General features: G+C 44.4%; 1 protein-coding gene across 2 annotated transcripts; it reads left to right on the top strand.

Moving 5' to 3' along the window:
- Positions 1 to 33: 33 nt before the first annotated feature.
- On the top strand, positions 34 to 21,561 carry NTAQ1 (N-terminal glutamine amidase 1). 2 transcript variants are annotated; one of them, XM_073590291.1, is made up of 6 exons: positions 93 to 290; positions 4,445 to 4,544; positions 10,763 to 10,813; positions 11,144 to 11,292; positions 14,385 to 14,509; positions 21,200 to 21,561. In XM_073590291.1, the coding sequence occupies exons 1-6, from the start codon at positions 220 to 222 to the stop codon at positions 21,349 to 21,351; spliced, it is 648 nt and encodes a 215-aa protein (XP_073446392.1). In that variant the 5' UTR covers positions 93 to 219; the 3' UTR covers positions 21,352 to 21,561. The 2 variants fall into 2 exon arrangements, with proteins under 2 accessions (XP_073446391.1, XP_073446392.1); XM_073590290.1 differs by lacking the exon at positions 4,445 to 4,544 and having other exon boundaries at positions 34 to 290.
- The last annotated feature ends 1,487 nt before the right edge of the window (positions 21,562 to 23,048 follow it).

The raw sequence follows: 23,048 nt of genomic DNA, 5'->3' as shown, positions 1-23,048 counted from the left end.
AAGGAATCATGTGATTTGTAGTTTTATGGAAGGGAGCGAGTTAGGCAGGCTGAGCAACGGTCTGGCGGGGAATGAGACACGTGACTGCGCTTATCTACCGTCGCTTCCTGGTTACCAAGGAAACGACTTCCTGCAAAAATGTTACTGGGGACAATGAGGGACAGGAGCCGTGTGCCCTCCCGGGGCCTCTCCCGCCCTCCGGTGTGAGCGCCGCACACGATGCAGGCGGCGGCCTCCGCTCCCCCTGTGCTGCCGGCCCGCGGGGACTGCTGCTACACCGGCTGCTACTGGTAAGACCAGAGTACCGGCAGGATCCCGGCACCGGGGCTACAATAACGTGTCATCACTGCTCCAGGGCCGGCGTTTGGGGCAGGTAGACCAGGCAGATGCCGGGGCCCCACCTACAAAGGAGGCCCGCCTCCCCCTGCAGCCCCTTTAGGGAATAATGCTGTGCATGGCTCTGTAATCCCGGAGTGCCTCTCCCAAACCCCCTTGAGCCCCCCTGTCTCTCCCTTTCTCCCTGCAGTCAGGTTAAGGCTATGTTCCCACCTTGCAGAAATGCTGCGGAATTGTCTTCAGCCTTTCCTCAACTCCTCTCCGCGGGTAAAACGCATGTGGAATTTGCATGCATTTCCCCCAAAACACAAGCGTTTTTAGCTTGCAGAATGCTTGCGCTTTTCCAAGCGAGTTGAATCGTCCCTTGGAAAAGTGATTGACATGTTGGTCACACACAAGCATAGTGTTTGACAAGTGTGTGACCAACTTTTTACTATTGAGGCTGCCTATGCGGCATCAGTAGTAAAAGAATGTTAAAAACAATAAAAAAATAGGGATATACTTACCCTCCGTCGGCCGCCGGAGTTCTCCCGCCTATCGGCCACGCTGCCAGCAAGCTCCGTTCCCAGGGATGCCTTGTGACAGTGACCTCTGATGACGTCATCTCAGGTGATTCGCGCAATGCATCCCTGGGACCGGAAGATGCCGGCAGCATGGCCGATAGGCGGGAGAACTCCGGCGGCCGACGGAGGGTAAGTATATCCCTATTTTTTATTTTTATTCTATTTTTTACAGGAATGTGGTACTCAGGGCCTGGAGGAGAATCTCCTCTCCTCCAGACCCTGGGTACCATCCGCACATGAGACGCTCTCTTTACACATGGTGGGCATAGCCGCATGCGTAAAGTGAGCATTTCAATGCAATCCTATGGCGGCGGAATGCAAGTCAATGGGTGCAGAAACGCTGCAGATCCGCACAAAGAATTGACATGCTGCGGAAATTAACCCCCAGCGTTTCCACGCGAATTTTTGCGCAGCATGTGCACATTTTTCAAATTACATAGGATAACATGGTACGGTACAAAGCAGGAGATTCTGCTGCGGATCCGAAGGGCCAAAATCCGCTGCGGATCCGCGGTAGAACCCGCCACGTGGGCACACAGCCTTAGAGCTTTTGCTGTTTGTTTTTTTTTGTTTTTTTTTTACTTTATGCATTTTGTCTACAGTACATGTCTAATAAAGTTAGCTTTATTCACCAAAAACACAGCGAAAAACAACGTTGCAACATTTGCAGCTTTTTAAAAACTTTTTCATCGCTTTCTCGGGGGGGGGGGGGAATTGCTGAAAGAAGTGACGCTGCGGATTTCAAAAACGCTGCTGGTGTGAAACTCAGGAGAAAATAAGAGTGCGCAGGAGATGGCTGAAAATCTCAGTCTTTGCTTGTGCTGTAAACTTCTTATTTGCAGAAGAGAAAGCTGCAGAAATTCTGCACATTAACACGACCAAAAGCTGCTTTTTAAAGTGCCAGCAAAACATGAGATTTCCGAAATCTCCTGCATGCGCTTGTTTTTCTGACTGAATCTCAGAACTGTAGCGCCTTTTAATTCTGCAGCGTGTCACTTCTTACAGTGTAAGCAATGAAAGAATAAAAAAAAGAAGCTGCAGATATTGCAACGGCACTTTTCACTGCAATTTTTGAAGTGGTTTTGGTGAATTAAACTATTAGGTCTCGTTCACACGTTCAGTATTTGGTCAGGATTTCACATCAGGATTTGTAATGCAGAAACAGCAGTGGAACAATCAGAGGAAAAGTGTAGTAGAAACACGTCACCACTTCTGGATTTCTCACCCTCCTGGTTTTGACTTACAGATATGATATGAAATACTGACCGAATACTCAACGTGTGAACGTGGCCTTAAATAGACTGTAGACAAAGCAAACATCCTCACTTTAAAAAAAAGCTGAAAAAAGTGTAAAGAACACCAGAAACAAGCTGAAAAACAGGTGTTTTGAATGCAACATTTTTAATGCCAACAGGTTTTGGCTACTGAAAAAAATGCTGCATGTGAACATAGTCTTACTCTGAAACGCTATGGCTATCTGTGGTGTTACATAGGACTGCAGGTAACATCTACTACATTATCTGTACTCAGAGTTATCACTGTGTTAGGCTGGTTTCACACTGGCGTTTTTTTGCGCTGCGGTTTTGCGCATACATGCGCATGCGTCCTTTTCCCCTATCTTTAACATGGGTGCGCATGGTCTAGCGTTTGCACGCATTCGTATGCGTTTTACCTGCGCATGCGTTTTTGTAGTGTGCGCCCAAGCGTGCCGGACGCTACCTGTTGCATTTTTGGTCCGTCCGACCTGTCTCAAATGCGCAAAAAAACCATTACAGTCTATGGGAACGCAGATGTGCACATGGATATGCGCACGTCTGCGTTTAAAAACGCATGCGTTTTAAGAGTAAAAATGGCTAAAAAATGGTTAAAACACATGCGCAAAAAGCAGCAAACGCATACAAAACGCATGATGCATTTTTTGTATGCGTTTGCACTGCGCAAAAACAGCGCAAAAAAACGCTAGTGTCAAACTAGCCTTATCTGTGTTGTTACATAGGACTGCAGGTGAAATCTACTACATTATCTGTATCCAGAGAGTTATCACTGTGTTATCTGCAGTGTTAATAAAAATTAAGAGGGGGTTCGGGGGCAACTCTTTGTCTTGGGCAGGGCTGTGGAGTCGGTAAGCCAAACCTGCGACTCCGACTCCTCAATTTCCCTTACACCGACTCCACGACTCCGACTCCCACACATATTGCTTATATTTAAGTGAAAAATTTATTGTAGTACAATGTGAACCTCAGACATTTAATCATTTTTATGATCCAATAATCAAGATATTTATATAGAACAGAATATATATTGGTGTACTACCCGGTTTTCATTCTTTTTGGTACAGATACGATATGGATAGACAGATATGGATAAATGGATAGATAGAGCAGATTTCTAATCTGCTTTTGCTATTGAAAACATTATCTATGAGCTCAAAAACCTTTCAGGTGATGCAGTTTTTTAAAAAGCTGATCAGCTTTTGCAGCTGAAAAACGTATCCTCAAAAAACACAGGAAAAATGCTGTGTGTGAATGTAGCCTTAGATCAGGAATATAACAGCCATTTATAGGACATTTCATAACTTTCCCAAACTCCTATGAAAAAATATTCAGCACATCCTGCATTGAATTACTGTACCCAATTTATTATATATTGTCGGAGTCGGTCCATTTTATTCCGACTCCACCAAAATGAGTAATAATATAGAATCACCGCACACTCAGAGAAATATAATGCCAACAAGTGTTCATTTTATTATGTACAAAACATGTGGGAGCCAAAAAAGAATATAAAGCACTAGATAGAAGCGATATATATAACGACGTTTCGGCTCAGCCCGAGCCTTTATCAGTTTATCGCTGAATCCGTTTTCAAATCTTTTGAATAGATTGTAAGAGAACTCCCAAGAGAATAGCCCAAGTAAAACGGCTGTGATTATAGTGCTGTAAAGCGGCGCTCCCGCGCCTGGCTGCAATGGCGTCATAAACTGATAAAGGCTCGGGCTGAGCCGAAACGTCGTTATATATATCGCTTCTATCTAGTGCTTTATATTCTTTTTTGGCTCCCACATGTTTTGTACATAATAAAATGAACACTTGTTGGCATTATATTTCTCTGAGTGTGCGGTGATTCTATATTATTATTGGTAATAGGACCTACAGGTCCGTTACACCTGCACCTCAATAATAAGACTTGAGTGCACGCTATTTCTCTTGATTCCACCAAAATGAGCACCGACTCCGACTCCACGACTCCGACTCCGACTCCACAGCCCTGGTCTTGGGCCCCCAATCTTTTCTGACCCTAGCAATGCTCCTGTGTACTGCTAATAGTGGCAGACCCGTTGGCCGATATAAGGCCCCTGAATATGGGGGCCACATTGCCAGCACTGGCTCCAGGCCCCTAAGCCAACTGTATCCGCATCCTGCTCATGTAATGTAACCTAAATATTTGTGTGATTTTACAATGTTAGCATTTGCGGCCCCACTTTAAACTTTTGCCTAGGCCCCACTTTATCTAAAACCGGCCCTGACTTCTGCTTATACTCACAGCGAGGAAAACGTGTGGAAACTGTGCGAGAGCATCCGTGAGCGGACACCGCGGGCCCTACCGGAGTTCTATACCGTATTCCTGTCCAACGACCATAAGATGGTGAGAACCGACAAATAATAATATGTGCTGTAATAATACCGCCTATATATACCAATATACCACATTAATACCGCCTGTATGTACCGGAGTATACTGCAATAATACTGCCTATATGTACCAAAATACTGCAATAATACCGCCTGTATATACCGGAATATACCACAATAATACCGCCTGTATATACCGGAGTATACTACAATAATGCCGTCTATATGTACTGGAATATACCACAATAATACCGCCTGTATATACCGGAATATGCTACAATAACACCACCTATATGTACCGGAATTTACCACAATAATACCACCTGTATATACCGGAATATACTACAATAATACCGCCTGTATGTATCAGAATATACTACAATAATACCGCCCGTATGTACCGGAATATACTACAATAATACCGTCTATATGTGCCGGAATATACCACAATAATACTGCCTGTGTGTACCGGAATATACACTTCTCAAAAAAATAAAGGGAACACTTAAACAACAGAATATAACTCCAAGTAAATCAAACTTTTGTGAAATCAAACTGTCCACTTAGGAAGCAACACTGATTGACAATCAATATCACATGCTCTTGTGCAAATGGAATAGACAGCAGATGGAAATTATTGGCAATTATCAAGACACCCTGAATAAAGGAGTGGTTGTACAGGTGGGGACCACAGACCACATCTCAGTACCAATGCTTTCTGGCTCATGTTTTGGTCACTTGTGAATGTTGGTTGTGCTTTCACACTCGTAGTAGCATGAGACGGACTCTACAACCCACACAAGTGGCTCAGGTAGTGCAGCTCATCCAGGATGGCACATCAATGCGAGGTGTGGCAAGAAGGTTTGCTGTGTCTGCTAGCGTAGTGTCCAGAGGCTAGAGGCGCTACCAGGAGACAGGCCAGTACACCAGGAGACGTGGAGGGGGCCATAGGAGGGCAACAATCCAACAGCAGGACCGCTACCTCTGCCTTTGTGCACGGAAGAACAGGAGGAGCACTGCCAGAGCCCTGCTAAATAACCTCCAGCAGGCCACAAATGTGCATGTGTCTGCACAAACGGTTAGAAACCGACTCCATGAGCAGTGGCGTAACTACAAAGTTGTGGGACTCTGTGCGAACTTTCAAATGGGACCCCCCCCATGACAAAATACACGGCTCCACTCCGTACCCCTCTTACACGCGGCTCCACACACCTCGTACACAGGCGGCTCTGCTCCGTACACCCCTTACACACGCGGCTCCGCTCCATGCACCTTGTACACACGCGGCTCCGCTCCGTGCACCTCGTACACACGCAGCTCCGCTCCGTGCACCTCGTACACACGCGGCTCCGCTCCGTGCACCTCGTACACACGCGGCTCCGCTCCGTGCACCTCGTACACACGCGGCTCGGCTCCGTACACCTCGTACACACGCGGCTCGGCTCCGTGCACCTCGTACACACGCGGCTCGGCTCCGTGCACCTCGTACACACGCGGCTCGGCTCCGTGCACCTCGTACACACGCGGCTCGGCTCCGTGCACCTCGTACACACGCGGCTCGGCTCCGTGCACCTCGTACACACGCGGCTCGGCTCCGTACACCTCGTACACACGCGGCTCGGCTCCGTGCACCTCGTACACACGCGGCTCGGCTCCGTGCACCTCGTACACACGCGGCTCGGCTCCGTGCACCTCGTACACACGCGGCTCGGCTCCGTGCACCTCGTACACACGCGGCTCGGCTCCGTGCACCTCGTACACACGCGGCTCGGCTCCGTGCACCTCGTACACACGCGGCTCGGCTCCGTACACCTCGTACACACGCGGCTCGGCTCCGTGCACCTCGTACACACGCGGCTCGGCTCCGTACACCTCGTACACACGCGGCTCGGCTCCGTACACCTCGTACACACGCGGCTCGGCTCCGTACACCTCGTACACACGCGGCTCGGCTCCGTACACCTCGTACACACGCGGCTCGGCTCCGTACACCTCGTACACACGCGGCTCTGCTACATCCACACTGTAAACACCTCCTGACCCCACACAGAAACTTTACCTCATTCAGCGTCATGACAACCAGCACAGCAGAGTCCTGCAGACACCGAGGCTCCTGATCATGTGACCCCTGACTCCTCCCCTCCTGTGACCTCATCACAGGTTCTGTGCACACAGAAAAGGACTTCATTGCAGGCAGCGGGGTCGGTCTATCTGGGAGGGCGATAATGGGGTGCATGGGGGGACGTGGTGGCTCAGTGTGGGACGCAGGGAGGTCAAAAACGGGACTGTCCCGCGAGAATTGGCACGGTTGGGAGATATCATGGTCTGACCTGCAGGCCCCTGACTCCCCCCGGGCCCGATCGCAGTGGCGACCGTGGTAGTTACGCCCCTGTCCATGAGAATGGTCTGCGGGCCCGGCGTCCACAGATGGGGGTTGTGCTCACAGCCCAACACCGTGCAGGACGCTTGGCATTTGCCACAGAGCACCAGGATTGGCAAATTCGCCACTGGCGCCCTGTGCTCTTCACAGATGAAAGCAGGTTCACACTGAGCACATGTGACAGAGTTTGGAGAGCGATCTGCCTGCAACATCCTTCAGCATCACCGGTTTGGCAGTGGGTCAGTAACAGGGCTGTGGAGTCGGTAAGCCAAACCTGCGACTCCGACTCCTCAATTTCCCTTACACCGACTCCAACTCCGACTCCACGACTCCGACTCCCACACATATTGCTTATATTTAAGTGAAAAATTTATTGTAGTACAATGTGAACCTCAGACATTTAATCATTTTTATGATCCAATAATCAAGATATTTAGATAGAACAGAATATATAATGGTGTACTACCCGGTTTTCATTCTTTTTGGTACAGATACGATATGGATAGACAGATAAGGATAAATGGATAGAGCAGATTTCTAATCTGCTTTTGCTATTGAAAACATTATCTATGAGCTCAAAAACCTTTCAGGTGATGCGGTTTTTTAAAAAGCTGATCTGCTTTTGCAGCTGAAAAACGTATCCTCAAAAAACACAGGAAAAATGCTGTGTGTGAATGTAGCCTTAGATCAGGAATAGAACAGCCATTTATAGGACATTTCATAACTTTCCCAAACTCCTATGAAAAAATATTCAGCACATCCTGCATTGAATTACTGTACCCAATTTATTATATATTTTAGGAGTCGGAGTCGGTCCATTTTATACCGACTCCGACTCCACCAAAATGAGCACCGACTCCGACTCCACGACTCCGACTCCACAGCCCTGGTCAGTAATGGTGTGGGGTGGCATTTCTTTGGAGTGCCGCATAGTGTTGGGCTGTGAGCACACGGTAAACCATGGAGGAATGACAGAGAAGCTGCCTGCGCAGCCTCCCCCGCCTGACCCGCGGTGAACTGACAGCGTGGGAAAGTATTTTACAACTTTCCCACGCTAATTAGTTGATCTCCGGTCAGGCGGGGAGGCTGCGCAGGCAGCTTCTCTGTCATTCCTCCGTGGTTTCATGATTGTACAGATGCCGACAATTGAATTTTCACCTATTCTGCTATCTAGATCACCTATGAAATATATATTGTGTCTCACTGATATATATATAATATTTGTATACATGTTTTCATGAATATTTGAGGGTATGGACCCATTATATGTCCATTTTGCAAGACGGTGAGAAAATCTTGCCTTACGGATGTCTAAATGCGAAAAAATCGCATCCTCGCATTTCCAATGGATGACATACGGATCACTGTTCAGGGAACATTTCTGCGTTTTTCGTCCATAAACAGCGGACCGTATTTTTATATGTTGTGTGTGACTGCAGCCTAATACTGCCTCTATGTACAAGAATACAGCTCTGGCAAAAATTAAGAGACCACCATATCAAAACCCTGTCATGGGCAGCCCATTCTCCAGACCAAAAGTATTGACACCCCTGCAATTCTGTCAGATAATACTCAGTTTCTTCCTGAAAATGATTGCAAACACAAATTCTTTGGTATTATTATCTTCATTTAATTTGTCTTAAATGAAAAAACACAAAAAGAATTGTTCTAAAGCCAAATTGGATATAATTCCACACCAAACATAAAAAATAGGGTGGACAAAAGTATTGGAACTGTTCGAAAAATGATGTGATGCTTCTCTAATTTGTGTAACAGCACCTGTAACTTACCTGTGGCACCTAACAGGTGTTGGCAATAACTAAATCACACTTGCAGCCAGTTGACATGGATTAAAGTTGACTCAACCTCTGTCCTGTGTCCTTGTGTGTACCACATTGAGCATGGAGAAAAGAAAGAAGACCAAAGAACTGTCTGAGGACTTGAGAAACCAAATTGTGAGGAAGCATGAGCAATCTCAAGGCTACAAGTCCATCTCCAAAGACCTGAATGTTCCTGTGTCTACCGTGCGCAGTGTCATCAAGAAGTTTAAAGCCCATGGCCCTGTGGCTAACCTCCCTAGATGTGGACGGAAAAGAAAAATTGACAAGAGATTTCAACGCAAGATTGTGCGGATGTTGGATAAAGAACCTCGACTAACATCCAAACAAGTTCAAGCTGCCCTGCAGTCCGAGGGTACAACAGTGTCAACCCGTACTATCCGTCGGCGTCAGAATGAAAAGGGACTGTATGGTAGGAGACCCAGGAAGACCCCACTTCTTACCCCGAGACATAAAAAAGCCAGGCTGGAGTTTGCCAAAACTTACCTGAAAAAGCCTAAAACATTTTGGAAGAATGTTCTCTGGTCAGATGAGACAAAAGTAGAGCTTTTTGGGCAAAGGCATCAACATAGAGTTTACAGGAGAAAAAAGAGGCATTCAAAGAAAAGTACACGGTCCCTACAGTCAAACATGGCGGAGGTTCCCTGATGTTTGGGGTTGCTTTGCTGCCTCTGGCACTGGACTGCTTGACCGTGTGCATGGCATTATGAAGTCTGAAGACTACCAACAAATTTTGCAGCATAATGTAGGGCCCAGTGTGAGAAAGCTGGGTCTCCCTCAGAGGTCATGGGTCTTGCAGCAGGACAATGACCCAAAACACACTTCAAAAAGCATTAGAAAATGGTTTGAGAGAAAGCACTGGAGACTTCTAAGGTGGCCAGCAATGAGTCCAGACCTGAATCCCATAGAACACCTGTGGAGAGATCTAAAAATGGCAGTTTGGAGAAGACACCCTTCTAATATCAGGGACCTGGAGCAGTTTGCCAAAGAAGAATGGTCTAAAATTCCAGCAGAGCATTGTAAGAAACTCATTGATGGTTACCGGAAGCGGTTTGTCGCAGTTATTTTGGCTAAAGGTTGTGCAACCAAGTATTAGGCTGAGGGTGCCAATACTTTTGTCTGGCCCATTTTTGGAGTTTTGTGTGAAATGATCAATGTTTTGCTTTTTGCTTCATTCTCTTTTGTGTTTTTTCATTTAAGACAAATTAAATGAAGATAATAATACCAAAGAATTTGTGTTTGCAATCATTTTCAGGAAGAAACTGAGTATTATCTGACAGAATTGCAGGGGTGTCAACAATTTTGGCCTCAACTGTATACTATAATACTGCTCCTATGTACAAGAATATAACTACTATAATACTGCCCCTATGTACAAGAATATAACTACTATAATACTGCTCCTATGTACAAGAATATAACTACTATAATACTGCCCCTATGTACAAGATTGTAACTACTATAATACTTCTCCTATATACAAGAATATAGCTACTATAATACTGCTCCTATATACAAGAATATAACTACTATAATACTGCTCCTATGTACAAGAATATAACTACTATAATACTGCCTCTATGTACAAGAATATAACTACTATAATACTGCCCCTATGTATAAGAATATAACTACTATAATACTGCCCCTATGTACAAGAATATAACTACTATAATACTGCCTCTATGTACAAGAATATAACTACTATAATACTGCCTCTATGTACAAGAATATAACTACTATAATACTGCCCCTATGTACAAGAATATAACTACTATAATACTGCTCCTATGTACAAGAATATAACTACTATAATACTGCCCCTATGTATAAGAATATAACTACTATAATACTGCTCCTATGTACAAGAATATAACTACTATAATATTGCTAAGAGTTGTAACAGTTTCCTATAGACGCTTATCTTAGGATTTCTTTCCTCTTTCCTCTTCCTGTTGCTCCGGTTCCCGTCTTTCGCTCTGATCCCTCCATCATATTTTTTGTTGCTTGCAGATTCCGATATGGAAACAGAAGTGTGGAAGAGGCGAGGATCCGGTGATCTGGGTGAGTGTGCCCCTCCTCCCACACCTGTAATGTGAAGTACCTTCTTACCTTTTGGGCCTTACTATTTATTCTGTCTCTCTGTTGATGATACCGCTACGCTCTATGTGGCCCCTCTCCACTATATATGATATTCGGACCCCCGTGTGATTTCTGATGGGGTATATGAACGTTGGTTTTACAATGATGTGATTCTGACAGCCGTCAGATGAAGTGGGGGAAACGCTTTTCCTCTCTGTGGAGCGTGGTCACAAATTCCCTGTATGGGGCTTTCACGTTTGACGGCACTATAGTATGGGGAATAACGCCGTGCTTCTCGCTTTGCCCCTGCAGGATTATCATGTCATTCTGCTTTATGACGGCAGCGATGGGCGGAGGGTCATCTATGATCTGGACACAGTGCTGCCATTTCCCTGTCCTTGTGATACTTACATTAAGGAAGCGCTCCACTCAGATGACATTATCCATAAAGACTTCAGAAGGTAAACCGCTGGGTTTCAGCACATGAGATGGTCCGCTGACACTCGGGGTCTGATGACGTCATATCTGCACATATAATAATACAGGTGCACGGTACGTGCCGATCATGTATGTAGACATGCGCCGTCCTGAGCAAACCATTGTAATGGCTGGGACTCTCCAAGCTGGATCGTAATTCCACCCGCTGCTGTTAGAGGCACATGGCAGCTGATCAGATCAGTTGTCATGTACTGGAAAAGGTGCGGGCTCATCGCCGGAGCCCGCACCAAAGAGGGAGAGGTGAAGTGTGTATATACACCGTAGGTCTTAAAGGGGTTGATTTTCCCGTGGGACAACATGAGAGGCTGTGACTGTTGTGGAGGCTGAACCAATAGACTGAAATTAGTTCTGCTCAATATTAATATTAACATATTTATAATTTAATTACTTAATATTGAGCAGAATCAAGCATGACTACACCTCCTATATACAGCTTGAGCCCCCACACAGCCCCCCTATATACAGCGTGACATCCACAACAGCTATATACAGTGTGAACCCCCTACATGAGCCCCTATATACAGTGTGAGCCCCCCCTACATGAGCCCCTATATACAGTGTGAGCCCCAACACGACCCCCTATATACAGTGTGACTCCCACACGGCCCCCTATATACAATGTGACTCCCACACGGCCCCCTATATACGGTGTGAGCCCCCACATGGCCCCCTATATACAGTTTGAGCCCCCTATATACAGTGTGATCCCCTACACAGCCCCCTATATACAGTGTGAGCCCCTACACAGCCCCCCTATATACAGTGTGAGCCCCCACACGGCCCCCCCTATATACAGTGTGAGGCCCCACATGGCCCCCCTATATACAGTGTGAGCCCAGACACGGCCCCCTATATACAGTGGACTCCCACACGGCCTCCTATATACAGTGTGACCCCCCCCCCACACAGCCCCTTATATACAGTTTGAGCCCCCTATATACAGTGTGAGCCCCCATAAAGCCCCCCCATATAGTGTGAGCCCCCACGCGGCCCCTTATATACAGTGTGAGCCCCGTATATACAGTGTGAGCCCCCATACAGCCCCCCCATATAGTATGAGCCCCCACGCGGCCCCCCTATATACAGCGTCAGCCCCCACGCGGCCCCCCTATATACAGTGTGAGCCCCGTATATACAGTGTGAGCCCCCATACAGCCCCCCCATATAGTATGAGCCCCCACGCGGCCCCCCTATATACAGTGTGAGCCCCCACGCGGCCCCCCTATATACAGTGTGAGCCCCCACGCGACCCCCTATATACAGTGTGAGCCCCCACGCGGCCCCCCCTATATACAGTGTGAGCCCCCATGCGGCCCCCCCTATATACAGTGTGAGCCCGCTCGCGGCCCCCCTATATGCAGTGTGAGCCCCCCTCGCGGCCCCCCTATATACAGAGTGAGCCCCCAAACATATTTACAAAAAAAAGCCAAAAAAATGTTTGTTCTCCCGTCGCTCTGCTGAGTCTTTGCTGTGTGCACTGACTCTCCGCAGTGTAGTGAGAGGTGGACATTGCAGCCTGCGGCCCCTCCACCGTATATCCACTGCTCTTTGCATCCCGAGGATTCAGACACTGGTGAAATTGGGACGTCGGGCGGAGGTGGTCGGCAGTCTGGTGTGGACCGGTGCATTCAGCCATTTGCCTGTCTCGGGCCGGACTGGAACAGCAGGAGGGAGGGATGTGGCCGGTGTGCTGCGCTTTGCCTAGGTCTGTGTTATAGGGTCTGTCTGCGCTTCTTCATGGTGTTGCAGAATGCTGAGTTACTTCAGTAATTATAGGCAGATCTCCAATAAAAGCTCCAACACAGGAGTGAATAATATGTGTAATATGTGTATTTTTTTTTTTTTTTTTACCATTTTTAAATACTGCGCACTGAAAAAAAACAATCGTACAATTATTTGTGATTTATGGATGCTGTGAATTAAAAAGGTGAACACAGATTTTCCCATTACTGAGATAGATGACAGTTGGTGCTCATAAATTCCTATGGAGAACTGTTTTGTTTCATGTGAACTTGCTGTAGAATTTCTACATTCTCCCTCCATAGAATTTCACAAGCACCAACTGTCATCTCGTATCTCCATAATTACAGAATCTATCTCTACTGAATTCAGATTTTACCTGTATCTCTGCTCTGTTAACCCTAACTGACAGAAATTGTGCACGTCCACGGTGTGTTACTGGCCTGGCACGTTCGTGGTCCGCGCTGTAGACAACGGCCTCACTTATATACTGCATGACGTTGAGGATTTTGCAAATGAGCTCCAAAGAGGATGTCTACTTCAGAAAACATGTTTTTATAATTCTGTAACGTGTGAAGGTGGTCGGTGATCATCTGTTCAAGTCAATCTACTATAGGACCAAAAAATGGCTTGTAATTTATTGTTGCAGTTCCCATTCTGGCCACACGAGGTCAGCATTTAATTAGATTATTTAAAAGGAATCTGTCATGTGAAAAAAAAAAATCACTATTAACCTGCAGATAAGGGGTTAATCTACAGGATAATAGTTGTGAAACTACCCGGTGTCAGCACTAATTCACCCCAGCAGCCTTCAGAACGCTATTAACCCCATATCTGCAAATTAATAGTATTTTTTGTCACACGACCGGTTCCCTTTAATAGGACTTTTCTTCCCATTTTATTATTTTGTTCTTTATTCCTATTTACAAGAGAGAATATATAGTATATTCTTACACACAGATTTTTTTTTTTTTTTTACTCAATTAGATTTTTATTAAGAAAAACACAATAGGATATATATTTCAAGAATACACACATTTTGAAATATACCAGCCCCGAACATATCCTTATGGCGGCACCAAATCTACCATTTAAAGTGTTTGATTCCATCAGTTCCATGTTTTCACCTATCCACAGATTAGATGGTGAATGTTAGATTGGTGCGACCCCCAGAGATGGGTATAATGGGGGCTCCTCTCACTGAGGCTGAGCTGCTGCAGTCTAACATGGGGTCTCTGTACTCAGCCGGTGGAGACCTCCTATGTGATATCTCCCTGCTCCTATGGAATAACAGAGCGTGCACGTTCTCTTCTAGGAAACTGAGGGTAATTCCGGCAGACGAGTATCTCAAGACATTCGCTTCTGATCGATCTCATATGAAAGATGCCAACAATGAATGGAGGAAACCACCTCCGCCATATCCTTGTATAAAGACATCAGGTGAGTGATCGGTTTCTGTTCAGGTTGGTACTGCGTGCGCCGCTCTGCTACACGTCCAACTGGCTCAACGTTCATCAAAATCCATGAGATCTGCCAATAATTATCTTCCATCTATCAGTAGCTCAGTGCAGGGAGTCTACTGCCTCTATGGACACATTCCTGTGTACATACATTACTGATCCTGAGTTACATCCTGTATTATGCTCCAGAGCTGCACTCACTATTCTGCTGGTGCAATCACTGTGTAAATACATTACATTACTGATCCTGTCCTGATCCTGAGTTACATCCTGTATTATACCCCAGAGCTGCACTCACTATTCTGCTGGTGCAGTCACTGTGTACATACATTACATTACTGATCCTGAGTTACATCCTGTATTATACTCCAGAGCTGCACTCACTATTCTGCTGGTGCAGTCACTGTGTACATACATTGCATTACTGATCCTGTCCTGATCCTGAGTTATATCCTGTATTATACTCCAGAGCTGCACTCACTATTCTGCTGGTGCAGTCACTGTGTAGATACATTACATTACTGATCCTGAGTTACATCCTGTATTATACTCCAGAGCTGCACTCACTATTCTGCTGGTGCAGTCATTGTGTACATACATTACATTACTGATCCTGAGTTACATCCTGTATTATACTCCAGAGCTGCACTCACTATTCTGCTGGTGCAGTCATTGTGTACATACATTACATTACTGATCCTGAGTTACATCCTCTATTATACTCCAGAGCTGCACTCACTATTCTGCTGGTGGAGTCATTGTGTACATACATTACATTACTGATCCTGAGTTACATCCTCTATTATACTCCAGAGGTGCACTCACTATTCTGTTGGTGCAGTCACTGGGTACATACATTACATTACTGATCCTGAGTTACCTCCTGTATTATACTCCAGAGCTGCACTCACTATTCTGCTGGTGCAATCACTGTGTACATACATTACATTACTGATCCTGTCCTGATCCTGAGTTACATCCTGTATTATACTCCAGAGCTGCACTCACTATTCTGCTGGTGCAGTCACTGTGTACATACATTACATTACTGATCCTGAGTTACATCCTGTATTATACTCCAGAGCTGCACTCACTATTCTGCTGGTGCAGTCACTGTGTACATACATTGCATTACTGATCCTGTCCTGATCCTGAGTTATATCCTGTATTATACTCCAGAGCTGCACTCACTATTCTGCTGGTGCAGTCACTGTGTAGATACATTACATTACTGATCCTGAGTTACATCCTGTATTATACTCCAGAGCTGCACTCACTATTCTGCTGGTGCAGTCATTGTGTACATACATTACATTACTGATCCTGAGTTACATCCTGTATTATACTCCAGAGCTGCACTCACTATTCTGCTGGTGCAGTCATTGTGTACATACATTACATTACTGATCCTGAGTTACATCCTCTATTATACTCCAGAGCTGCACTCACTATTCTGCTGGTGGAGTCATTGTGTACATACATTACATTACTGATCCTGAGTTACATCCTCTATTATACTCCAGAGGTGCACTCACTATTCTGTTGGTGCAGTCACTGGGTACATACATTACATTACTGATCCTGAGTTACCTCCTGTATTATACTCCAGAGCTGCACTCACTATTCTGCTGGTGCAGTCACTGTGTACACACATTACATTACTGATCCTGAGTTACATCCTGTATTATACTCCAGAGCTGCACTCACTATTCTGCTGGTGCAGTCACTGTGTACATACATTGCATTACTGATCCTGTCCTGATCCTGAGTTATATCCTGTATTATACTCCAGAGCTGCACTCACTATTCTGCTGGTGCAGTCACTGTGTAGATACATTACATTACTGATCCTGAGTTACATCCTGTATTATACTCCAGAGCTGCACTCACTATTCTGCTGGTGCAGTCATTGTGTACATACATTACATTACTGATCCTGAGTTACATCCTGTATTATACTCCAGAGCTGCACTCACTATTCTGCTGGTGCAGTCATTGTGTACATACATTACATTACTGATCCTGAGTTACATCCTCTATTATACTCCAGAGCTGCACTCACTATTCTGCTGGTGGAGTCATTGTGTACATACATTACATTACTGATCCTGAGTTACATCCTCTATTATACTCCAGAGGTGCACTCACTATTCTGTTGGTGCAGTCACTGGGTACATACATTACATTACTGATCCTGAGTTACCTCCTGTATTATACTCCAGAGCTGCACTCACTATTCTGCTGGTGCAGTCACTGTGTACACACATTACATTACTGATCCTGAGTTACATCCTGTATTATACTCCAGAGCTGCACTCACTATTCTGCTGGTGCAGTCACTGTGTACATACATTACATTACTGATCCTGTTCTGATCCTGAGTTACATCCTGTATTATACTCCAGAGCTGTACTCACTATTCTGCTGGTGCAGTCATTGTGTACATACATTACTGATCCCGAGTTACATCCTGTATTATACCCCAGAGCTGCACTCACTATTCTGCTGGTGCAGTCATTGTATATATACATTACATTGCTGATCCTGAGTTGCATCCTGTATTATACTCCAGAGCTGCACTCGCTATTCTGCTGGTGCAGTCACTGTGTACATACATTACATTACTGATCCTGAGTTACATCCTGTACTATACTCCTGAGCTGCACTCACTATTCTGCTGGTGCAGTCACTGTGTACATACATTACATTACTGATCCTGTACTGATCCTGAGTTACATCCTGCATTATACTCCAGAGCTGCACTCACTATTCTGCTGGTATAGTCACTATGTACATACATTACATTACTGATCCTGAGTTACATCCTGTATTATACCCCATAGCTGCACTCACTATTCTGCTGGTGCAGTCACTATGTACATACATTACATTACATTACTGATCCTGAGTTACTTCCTGTATTATCCTCCAGAGCTGCACTCACTATTCTGCTGGTGCAGTCACTGTGTACATACATTACATTACTGATCCTGAGTTACATCCTGTATTATACCCCAGAGCTGCACTCACTATTCTGCTGGTGCAGTCACTGTGTACATACAGTACATTACTGATCCTGAGTTACATCCTGTATTATACCCCAGAGCTGCACTCACTATTCTGCTGGTGTAGTCACTGTGTACATACAGTACATTACTGATCCTGAGTTACATCCTGTATTATACTCCAGAGCTGCACTCATAACTCTGCTGGATTTTGTGTTGTGAATTCTGTGATAGATCTCTGTGGACATTTCCACTCTCGTTAGTACATGTGGACGGGATCTTCTTGACAGTTGAGTTTCTTGAACAGACAATATCATGGCGCCCTACAAGCTTTACATCGTCTTACCCACCACTTTCTTACTCCTGGAGTATTGCGCTGCTCGCTCTATTTCTTTTACCTCTGGAATAAGCCCAGTCCTGACTGCAGCAGTGCAGCTTTGTTTTGGTTTCTAAGATGCGGTTCCAAAATCTCTCTGGCTCATCATGATCCGCTCTGGATCGGGATGTGACAGATGTGCTCGAGTTCTGTAAATCTGCTGTGAAATGTTTAGCGGTCGTCACACAAACAATAGTCTGCGATCAGTACGTCTGCTGCAGATGTTACTCTGGTGGACATTGCTGGGCGTTCATGATCCTGCCCGAGAAAGCGAGTAAAGTGTTGCTCATCCACTCACACACACAACCTATAGAAAAGCAAGGCTTGCAGATCCCATCCACCACTACAAGTCTAACCAGGAGATGTTTTAAGTCTCATGCGATTTAACGTTCTATCTACTCTTTTTAGATGCCAGTTCAATTTTCTTAGCTTCCTGCCAGCATTATGGGTGCTGGAACTTCATTTCCTTCACTTGTGTTAACACTGACACAGGCATTTTAGTTTATGGCTGTATGCCATTTGACAAACAGTAGAGAAACGTGAGCGAGACAAAGAGCCACCATCAATCTTTAGTTTACTGGGCCACTCAGTTATCACTTTTGCATTGTGACATTGTCTACATCATGCTGGAGAAGGCATCATCATCACCTCATTGCTCCTGGATGATGGGAGAAGTTGTTTTCGAGGAGGTTAAGATCCCATTCATTATTCATGGCCGTGTTCTTTGGCAAAATTGTGAGTGAGCCCTTCCAAGGATGAGAAGCCCCAACACACGAGTGGTTTTTCGATGCTTTACTGTTGGCAGACACAGGACTCAAGGTAGCACTCATGGTAGCGTTCACCGTTTCTTCTCTGGACATTCATTCTTCTAGATGGCCCAGTCAGAAGGTGCTTAATCAGGGAAAATAACATTACGCCAGTACTCAGCAGTCCCATTTCCTGCAGTCAGTCTGTCCTTTGTTTTCTTTCAAGAGAAATGTCAGCTTTGCTACCCTTCTTTAAACCATGCCAGCTTCTAAAAGCCTTTGCCTCATTATATGTGCAGATGCCCTGACACTCGGAGCAAGCTCTGCACTGGTGTTGAACTGACCCCACAGCTGACTCCTCTTTATGAGATGATCTAGGTACTTGCTTGACTTTCTTGGGTGCGCTGAAACTCTATTCACAGCATTAGAACCTCTCTTTGGAGTTCTGATGATCTGATAAATGGTTGACTTTGGGGCAATCTTACAAGCAGCTATGTCCTTGCCTGTAAAGCTCTTTTGATTCAAAGCCGTGATGACTACATGGTTTTTCCTTGGATGTAACCATGGAAGTAGACAGTGATTACATTCACCAGCTTGCTTTTAAAGCAACCAGTCTGCTTTTATAGCTCGATCAGCATGACAGAGTGATATCAGCTGCCTTGTCCTCGTTAACACTTTTGCCTGAGCGAACAAGATCACTGAAATGATGTACGCAGGTCCGTTTTGTGGCAGGGCTTAAATTCAATAGAAATGTTTTTGTTTTTTAAGTTAATTTTCATGGCAAGGAATTATTTTCCAATTTTTTATTATTCATCTGATGATGCTTCGTAATCTAGATCTGATGCAAATTTCTTCTACAAGAAACGAAACCGTAAACTTTGTAAAAATAAAAAATTAGTTTGAGCATCAAAACGTCTGGACATGATTGTATGTTAACCCTTTTGCTGCAAAAGGAGGTAAATGTACGTCATACCTCCGCGCTGAGGTATACATGTATGAAGGGGGCTCAAAAGTTGATCCTCACGTGGTAGATGCCAGCTGTGTAACACAGAAGAGGCCAAAGCTCTGATTGTTATTGTTGATTGTTGTTGTTGTTTAACCACCTATGACTTAATTTCTTTTTTTCCTTTTTTTTTAAGCATTTGATATTTATTACTGCTTCCATAAAAGACTGATCTAGATAACAAACCTATGCAGTAAACACTTTGTGGGAATAATCCTCTAAAGGGTTAAAACAAAGTCCAATTTAAGACTTTTACTTCCCTTTCTTCAAATTGACATTGGCAGCAATAGAGGGGCACAGGTCTTTATTTGTTTAGAAGTATTATTTGGGCATAATGTTATCAGTCATTGTACAGGAGGAGGAGGTGAGCTGTGACATCACTTATTGTGAATGATGGATCCTGTGTTATCTACCATATATAGAGGTGTTATCAGTCATTGTACAGGAGGAGGAGGAGGGGAGCTTTGACCTCAGCTAGTGTGAATGGTGTATCTTATGTTATCTACTGGATATAGAGTTATCAGTCGTTGTACAGGAGGAGGAGAGCTGTGACCTCACCTATTTTGAATGGAGGCTCCTGTGTTATCTACTGTGTATAGCGGTGTTATCAGTCATTGTACAGGAGGAGAAGGTGAGCTGTGATATCACCTATTGTGAATGGAGGATCCTGTTATCTACTGTATATTAAAGTGTTACCTAATCTTTTAATTCGGTATGTGATGATGAGAATGATAAACTCTTCTATATAGAACAAAAAATTTGCAAAAAAAAACGGTTATTCGTATTGTTTTTCATAGCTTGTGATATGTAAAATAAAAAAAAACTTTTAAACAAAATTTCATTTTCTTTTATGGAAACCTGTCATCAGGATTTACCCCTCAAAGGTATTGGGGGAATTTTATCAGCCTCCTGGTGCCATCTATAATGAAGCCTGTATTAGCCTTATATGCTAAATGTAAGTAAAATATAAGATTAATTGTCCCTGCTCTTCCTGCCTGCAGTCATTGGACTAATCCGGGACTGCCATCAATAAATGCCTCTGGGTGACAGGAGCATGCCCACAGTGGTGTAAGTGACATCCCGGCGTGTGCAGGTAGAGCACATGGCAGGTTGTCAGTATTGACAGCATGGTGACTACCAGCAGGGACAATAAAACTTATTCTTATATTATTCATGAGACTGAGTGCAGCAGGTGAGGGGTGTACTGATTATGTGAGCCAGCAGTGACTTGCCACAAAAGTACTAACTATTCGAGGAGCGGACTATGCCCCCAGGTATCATGGAGTAGGTGGAGATGAAAAATCCTTGTGTCTGATGAAATCACAAGAATTAGCAGCAGAAGATGAGTGTGCTGATTCCGTGGGAGACAGTGACCTGTTTTCTAGTGTGACTGTCTTTGATGACCGGGTCACATGTGACAACGCGATTGAACATGTAACTGCGGACTGCTAATGGATTTCAGGTTATGTTACCGCCGTGCACGCAGGCATCTGTCCATTACACGAGTAGCAATGACTAAACCTTCAATCCTTTTCTGCAGAATCTTCTATGAACCTGGACGACTTCATCAGCATGGACCCCCGGGTAGGTTACGGCACGGTGTACACTCTGGACGCTTTCACACAACGTTTCAGTACACCCGTCATGCGTTCGGGTTCACGGGGAACAATCCATTGTCACAAGCCTTTGTGAAGACCAAGTTTCCACCATGCATAATTCATCGGAGACATTGTAGACGTAGCGCCGCTCGGCCGACTCCTACAGCCCAGCGCACGGCGGTATTATTTACAGGAGGAAACTACATCACACAAGCGGTCATCAGGCGGTGTTTATTCTAGGTGATGGAGCACGCATTTGGGAAATTTCGATTCCAGTCGTTCATTAAATGCTTCGTTTTCTTTGGTTTCTTTGTAATTTAATTCCGCGGCATTTCTGCAAAGAAAGAATGCTTTTAAAAATCGGTGTGGTTTTTGCCGCCGTGGAAAAATCTGCCCTTTGTGCAATTGTATAACTATAGAGCTAATCAGTAATGGTCACAAATAGGCAGCATTAATTGCGATGTCCACGATTAGAAAAACGTGTCTGACCGTGCAGAAACTGCGCCACCCCTGACCACAGGTTGGTTTTGGTATTGCAATTCAGCCTCATTGAGGAGAATGGAACTGAGACGCCATACCAGATACAGGACAGGGTCAAGGCTGGCGATATGAAGGAAGCAGACATGTTTTTCTAGTCCTGGACAATCCTTTTAAAGTAAATCTATCATGAGATTTCATAATACAAATTGCATGTATTATTAAATATGTCTTAGACTTGACAAGGCTAGTGTGCTTACACTGAAAACCCATGTCAGGATCGTTGTAACGGGGGTTCACAAGTAAGAAAGTAAGTATTCCAGGCTCATCCGGTCTAAGATAGATTTTCTTAGGTATGCAGGTTTTATTGTAAAATTTGGTGACAGATCTGCTTTAAGCAGTTGGCGCCTCTTGCAGGCACAGGAGGGCAGCCGTGCTGGAGTACCGGAACACTGAACATCAATGACTATGGCAGAAAGACAATGGACAAATTAGAGGTTAGTAAATGGTGTCTGCTTATTAAGGCCTAGAAATACTCGGACAGCAAATGGTTACCAGTACTTATTTATTATTTTAATTTTAGGATAAATTATTATAGTAGTTATATTCTTGTACATAGGAGCATTATTATAGTATTTATATTCTTGTACATAGAGAGCAGTATTATAGTAGTTATATTCTTGTACATAGGGGACAGTATTATAGTAGTTATATTCTTGTACATAGGGGGCAGTATTATAGTAGTTATATTCTTGTACATAGGGGCAGTATTATAGTAGCTATATTCTTGTACATAGGAGCAGTATTATAGTAGTTATATTCTTGTACGTAGGAACAGTATTATAGTAGTTATATTCTTGTACATAGGAGGCAGTATTATAGTAGTTATATTCTTGTACGTAGGAACAGTATTATAGTAGTTATATTCTTGTACATAGGAGCAGTATTATAGTAGTTATATTCTTGTACATAGGAGCAGTATTATAGCAGTTATATTCTTGTACATAGGGGCAGTATTATAGTAGTTACATTCTTGTATATAGGGGCAGTATTATAGTAGTTATATTCTTGTACATAGGAGGCAGTGTTATAGTAATATTCTTGTACATAGGGGCAGTATTATAGTAGTTATATTCTTGTACGTAGGAACAGTATTATAGTAGGTATATTCTTGTACGTAGGGGCAGTATTATAGTAGTTATATTCTTGTACATAGGAGGCATTGTTATAGTAGTTATATTCTTGTACATAGGGGCAGTATTATAGTAGTTACATTCTTGTGCATAGGTGCAGTATTATAGTAGTTATATTCTT

Source organism: Dendrobates tinctorius, unplaced genomic scaffold (genome assembly GCF_039654945.1).
Source record: "Dendrobates tinctorius isolate UK_male_01 unplaced genomic scaffold, ASM3965494v1 ptg000116l, whole genome shotgun sequence".
Taxonomy (NCBI): Eukaryota; Metazoa; Chordata; class Amphibia; order Anura; family Dendrobatidae; genus Dendrobates; species Dendrobates tinctorius.
Note: the sequence above shows the minus strand (reverse complement) of the source record. Positions and strands in the feature narration are given on the sequence as shown.